The sequence below is a fragment of the Salvelinus sp. IW2-2015 genome, linkage group LG20 (assembly GCF_002910315.2).
Source record: "Salvelinus sp. IW2-2015 linkage group LG20, ASM291031v2, whole genome shotgun sequence".
NCBI lineage: Eukaryota > Metazoa > Chordata > Actinopteri > Salmoniformes > Salmonidae > Salvelinus > Salvelinus sp. IW2-2015.
In genome coordinates this window covers 5,906,199-5,912,318 of record NC_036860.1, presented here as the reverse complement: position 1 = coordinate 5,912,318, position 6,120 = coordinate 5,906,199, and the positions used below count along the sequence as shown (strand labels likewise).

Sequence of the window (6,120 nt, the reverse complement as noted above, 5' to 3'; positions counted from 1 at the left end):
TAATATATCATTCATCCATCGGGCCTAATAGGACAGATATTCGCAGTAAAGAATCGTGAACTGCATTCTTGCATTCTGCCGTAAAATAACAGTGGGAAACTAAGGTGCCCTTCTGGTGGAAAATATTGGTTTATATAAAGGTGAATGGTCCATTACACATTTCAACCAAAAGTAACTCTTAAAATGTTTTGGCTCTTTGGAAACACAGTAGGAACAATTCAAATGAAATGCATATGGAACCTGAATGTTAACTATGTTCACACATTATCTAAGACCAGTGGTTTCCAACTCCCAATGCTGTACACTTCTTTTGTTGTAGCCCCGGACAACCACACCTGATTCTACTTATCAACTAATCATCGAGCCCTTGACAAGTTGAATCAGGGGTTTTTGTGCTGGGCTACAACTAAAATGTGTGCTGTTGACGGGGTACTTGAGGACCGGAGTTGGGAAACACTTTCTTAGACCATGCAGAAAGAAAATGTTGTAAACACTTCAGCTTTTTCTACTTTGGTTCTAAAGATATGACTAATGGCTCACGATGCCGATGCCTAAGACAGACCATCAGCATCAGAATAATACAATTAACTGTCTTATGTGGAATATTACATGTAGAAAATTCCAGCCTTTTAATATTGTGCAGTTTGTTTAGTGGCCTCTAAAATGTATTATGTGAAAGTGCTGCAAATAGGGGAAGGGAAAGTTAAGTGGTCTGGGTAAGATAATACCAATTATCTGACCAGTGTAATGTGTATCAGTTACGACACGGAAATCATTAGAAAACAAATAATGAGCTGTCTTTGAAATCCATGGGCTAAACCGGAATCAATCATCATTTTAAAAATCTTATTAACAGCAAACATTGCAGATATAGAAACTGTATCAGTACATAGTTCCATTGTAGAATTAAATATATGTGGGGAGAAAAAAATGTTCTTTTTCGTATGATTGTTCAGTAGTTCTTCAAGAAAAATATTGAGGTTTCAGTAGACGTGTTTTTCAATATTTGTTACAGTAATTTTCTCAAAGTACACAACAGCAAATCCACTGTCACAGGACTTGGCCATGCGATACCCAAATACCTATAATCCATTGCAACATATAATATGTATATTCTTAATTTGCAATATGTTTTCTTCTTGAAACGTTAGATTACAGTTTATTCCCATAAATRCCATACATAATGTGACAAATTTAAGATGGTCKTTTCCAAGYTGGTCATTTCCAAGGTTCTTTTCCTATTTTACTCACAGTCAAAATATGTTGCTATATATACGTTTAAGTAGTTGACCGCAATATGGACGTATCCATCCAATCAATAGTGAGTTTCACATATAAGGTTTCTGTGTCATTTCTGAAAGTTGTGGTCCAGTAGAAAATACTTGGAGAGATTAAGATTTCTGTTGAGCAGATACACCTTTCCAGTAGTCTAAAATGTCATGCAGGTCCTCATCCTTGGCAAACTGCACTTTTTTACGTAGCGCATGCCCTGCAGCCATGTACTCGTCCTCGTCTTTGTGCCGTTTGCCACGGAGTTTGAAGCGCTCCCAGATAGTGTGATGTGGTTTGCAGTAGTACTCAGGACTGGAGGAGTAGCTGAGGTTATGGTACTGAGGRGAGAGCGGAGAGTACGCCATGTCTCTGGGYCGGGGCCGAGTTAGGGGCTCCAGGATGGAGGGCTTGTGGCTTCCGGGCCCTTCCAGCTCCTCGATCTGCAGCTGGTGGCTGTCGGGATAGGAGTGCCGGTGKTCATTGTACTGCCTGATCTTCTCCGCCTCTGCCCTAAGGATGGCAGCGGCTGGCGTTACAGTGAGGATGGTCTCACCCGTTGGRGAGGTCTTCTCTATGTACTTGGACTCTGAGCGGTAAGGCCTTGGGCTCCGCATTGGACCTCCAGTGGCAGTGCTGGGCCGCTTTGGCGGGACATCCGAGGTGTGGTGCCTCTGTAACGAGTGGTGGTAGCTGTCCTTATACACRGGGGACAGGAAGCRAGACTTGCTCTGCGGCTGCTCTGATATTAGGACCAGRTGGGGRTCCTGGGTGGACACAGCTCCTGATTTCACCCCTTGAAAAGATGTGGATTCTGARTTCAGAGCATCGATACAGTTGTTAATGATCTGATTMACCTTATCCACCTCTTTTGCAATGGTTGAAATCTCYGCCACTGACCCTTGGCTGTTCCCAGGCATGGACATCCCAGGCATGGACATCTCACACTCTCTGCGTTCATGGTGGTCRCCGGTTCCTCGCACCTCTATGTAACTTCCCTTGGCCATTTTAGGCGTGTCATCTCTTATCTCCTGCAGTTTGTACTGCTCCATTTCACTACCAGATGGTAGGTATGGCATGCGGGACATACTCTCCCCASCCATCATTTGCTTCTGTGACATCCTGGAAATGGTTCCCCCTTCGAGCTCTTGTCCATATTTTAGTTCAATTATACTTTTCTTTAGGCTGCCTGCCTTTTTGTGCTTTTCATCTTGCTGACGTTTTTTACGCAAGCAATAGTAGACCACCCCTAGGACAATCACCATACTAAAGAGACAACCTAGGATGGTCATAATGTAGTGGGTAGCTGTTGCATGGTTTTGTGATGTCTCTTTCCCATTCCAGGGTCCTGTGGAGACTGCCAGACAAGTATGATTGAATCTAAGATTATTCTTTATAGAAGCGACACAGTACGTGTATTCAGTATGGGGTTTCAGGTTTTTAAGTTCAATGTCCTCATTCTGAATTTTGAGGTTTTGAATATCAGTGAAAAAACTGTTATTGTAMAGAACCAGGCTGTACATCTTCTTYAAGGGATGGGGGATCTGAACAGTGATGGTGGCGCTTGTTTTAGAGACTTGCTTGAGCTTCATACTGGGTTTTACATCCACATTAATCACCGTTGGGTTGATACTCATACTCTCATCTGGCTCAGTTCCGGAGGGACAGTCCTCCAYCCCACAGGGAGTGTAGTCTGGTGGGAGTGTGGTGGTCTCAGGAGGCACAGGTATGTACGGCGTCACATAGTCYTCTGTACACACAGTGGAGAGCATATGGAGGGCATTCCGAAAAGTCGGGTTGTTAGGGTTCTGGCTGAGCAGACTGTAGCCAGAGACACCTGATGGGGAGTCACAGACCATCCGTTCATTTGTCCTGTTGGGGAATGCAGAGAGCCACTTCACAAAGCCAAGTAGTTCACAGGAACAGTTGAAAGGGTTGGTATACAGCTCACAGGTAGTCAGTTTAGTCAGGCTGGTAAACGTGGTCCCATCTAGCTGCTGGATACGGTTCATGGAGAGGTCGATGTTTTCCAGGCTATAGCACTCCAAAAAGGCATTGGGTGTCACAGTCTCAATCAGGTTGGCCTGGAGGTAGAGGTACTGCAGCTTGCCCAAACCCCTGAGGATGCCCTCAGTAAGGTTACGGAGTTTGTTGAAGCCTAACTGAAGGACCTGTAAGTTGAACTGGGCAGAAAAGGCCCCGTCATCTATGTAGTTGATCTCATTCTTGGTCAGGTTTAGGTAGGTCAGGTTGGCGAAGCGGCTGAGGGCAGAGAAATGGATACTTTTGATCTTGTTTTCATTGAGCCGAAGGTCCACAATGGTGCTGTTGATATGCGTGGGGATMGCCTCGTATGGAGGCTGGTTTTGGCTGCAGATGGCCAGCCACACAAAACCCTTCTCGCCTTCGATGAGCCAGCAGTCCCCATTGACTRTGCCTATATGGGTCAAATATACTATGGCCACAGACCAGAAAAAGGCACTCATTACCATAGCTCCACCGCAGGCCATTGGTGCTCCTCTTGATGTCACGGGCAGGGCCCAAAAGCTCTAAGACGGGAACACCACTGTGGRTTCTAAAGWTGCTGAACTGAACTCTTTGTAATCTAGCTYGWCTTTCAAGTGTTCTCCTRKGRGAYGACAATCAATATATTGGCCTTSTGTCCAGGGAAGGATAATTCYGTCRCAATGTTCCAGCCATTTACAAAAAGATGTTGGGCATGTGCATTTAGACCAGCATCCATCCAATGACTTTAYCCTGGAGTGAAGTTRTAGAGATGGTTCGCTGAGATTCAGTATTTCACCACCTCAGATTGTCTTGTGCTTATTTCCCCAGGGATAACATCGTTGATCGGTCTCATCCTATTGTAGTAATTCCGGGCTTTTCCTGTCTTTCATTTGGTGCTTATTCAGTGAGGCGATCAGACGGAACCTCCTGTGAAGAAAAAGAAGCAGGCACAAGCTAGGGGAATCAATAACTGGCTTGAATGTGAGGTTTGGCAATTTGAATATAACACATTTAACACACTACGTTTAAAAAAGTATATATTTTTGGGGCCAGAATATTCAGAAGGCATACCATGCTGCACAAGTAGAATGATATTTTCTCCTATAGACCATTTTGTAGCAGTCAAATAATTTCCCAATCTGTATTTTATATTGTACATTCTAATCATCTGTCTTGTATACTGGCACAAATGGATAACAAATAATCAGACACATTTTTGTTTTAACACGTTAGTAAAAATATTAAATATCATTTTAAAAGCAAATTAGGATAATGTGTATGCTTCCTCTTTCATTGGCATCCAATTATTTTGTACACAATTTCAGAGGTGCTTTGCGTTCCCTGTGGCCATATTGCTATTAAAGGAAACCTTTGGCCAATTACCATTGACAGGTTGGGGAAAGCAGGGTCCCTATTTTCACACCATTAACCTGGGGACTGTCAAACAACTGAGTCCAACTAATGTTTGATGCGCATTCAAATTCATTTAATTACTATTGCGCACTAACTAAATGTTCTTCTCAAGAACTTATAGACTGTTGTTACATTTGACAACAGAAAATAGAATTAATGGCTTTCCCAGCTGCAATGGATGTGTCCTTTAAACATATTAGGGTAACTACTGAGGAGTACAAACCGTGACCCAAAAGGCAAGTTTATGTTGTCAATTTAACCTGTCAGATAGCTCCCCGGGAAATTGAGTGTTCCATTGGGTTGGTTAATATTGGACCCAATCAATTTTATTAAAGCGACCAAAGGTTTTCTGAATAAAATAGGATAGCTTGGCAGGAGAAACCTTGAGGCTGGTGTGTAGCCTATAGATCATAGGTTTTATGAGAAAGGGGATATTAGTGATTAATATATGTGCATTAAACAGCAGGTGACGCTCAGATTGGAGGGTGTGAGAGGAATGAGTTTATGTTTAAGTTTATGAGCAATTCTCCATAATACTGTCTTAGGTATATAAGTTGGGCACGCACGGTCAACGCAGCACAGCCGTGGTCATAATAGTTGAGGCAGTGGGCAGGAGGAACGTTAACCTGAGCACTTGTCTTCCTGGAACAATGTAGTTGTGGACCTGAATTGGCATAACTAGTTTCGGAGTTAAAATTAGTTTTATAAGGTATTGATATTCCACATAACTCAATATGATGCATGTTATTATGCATTTCTTAAGTCGGATTTCATTGTGCTTGGAAAATTAAAAAAATATGGTTAGGCCTACTGCAAGCGTGAAATTAGCGCTTTGATTTATATGTTATGATGATGCAAACAATAAAGTGTTTGTGCTCTTTTTGATAATAAGAGAAAGTGAGGGCTAGCAAAGTGCTCTGGACAGGAGGAATGAAAATGATTCTATGATGCAGACATTTCTAAGTGGAGAGGGAACATTTCAATCTGGCATTCCTAATGTGTGCAAACTACATCTTGCTGACCCAGAGGGCTACAGTATACTTCATGTGTCAGTGGCGTAGTATTAATGCTTTTTTTTAGTTTCCTAACTGAGCACTTACTAGCTTTGCAAATCAAGCATTGGACTCAGTCAGTTATTCATTTTTCATTGTTAAAATTCAATATGATGGCAAACATAGCCACAGAAGGAATGCTCACCACCAAGGCAGGGGTCTCGGCTCAGAGCGATGAATTACATGTTCTTTTCTCCGGTCCACTTAAAGCAGCCCAGACATCTCAGAGGGAGATATTTGTTTAGACCTCACAGAGATGTGTAGGCTACTGAACAGAACAACACCCGGTACCTCGTCTGCCATGCTTACTGCTGTCACACTTCAACATTTCTAAGAACAATGAGATTCAAGAAGACAACCAACCTCTAACCTGCAAAGA

At 42.7% G+C, this 6,120-nt stretch overlaps 1 protein-coding gene across 1 annotated transcript; it reads right to left on the bottom strand.

Annotated features, from left to right (window-relative positions):
* Nucleotides 1-326: 326 nt before the first annotated feature.
* Nucleotides 327-4,126, bottom strand: elfn1a (extracellular leucine-rich repeat and fibronectin type III domain containing 1a). Its single transcript, XM_024011025.2, has one exon. The coding sequence runs from the start codon at nt 3,777-3,779 to the stop codon at nt 1,392-1,394; it is 2,388 nt and encodes a 795-aa protein (XP_023866793.1). The 5' UTR covers nt 3,780-4,126; the 3' UTR covers nt 327-1,391.
* Between the last annotated feature and the right edge of the window lie 1,994 nt (nt 4,127-6,120).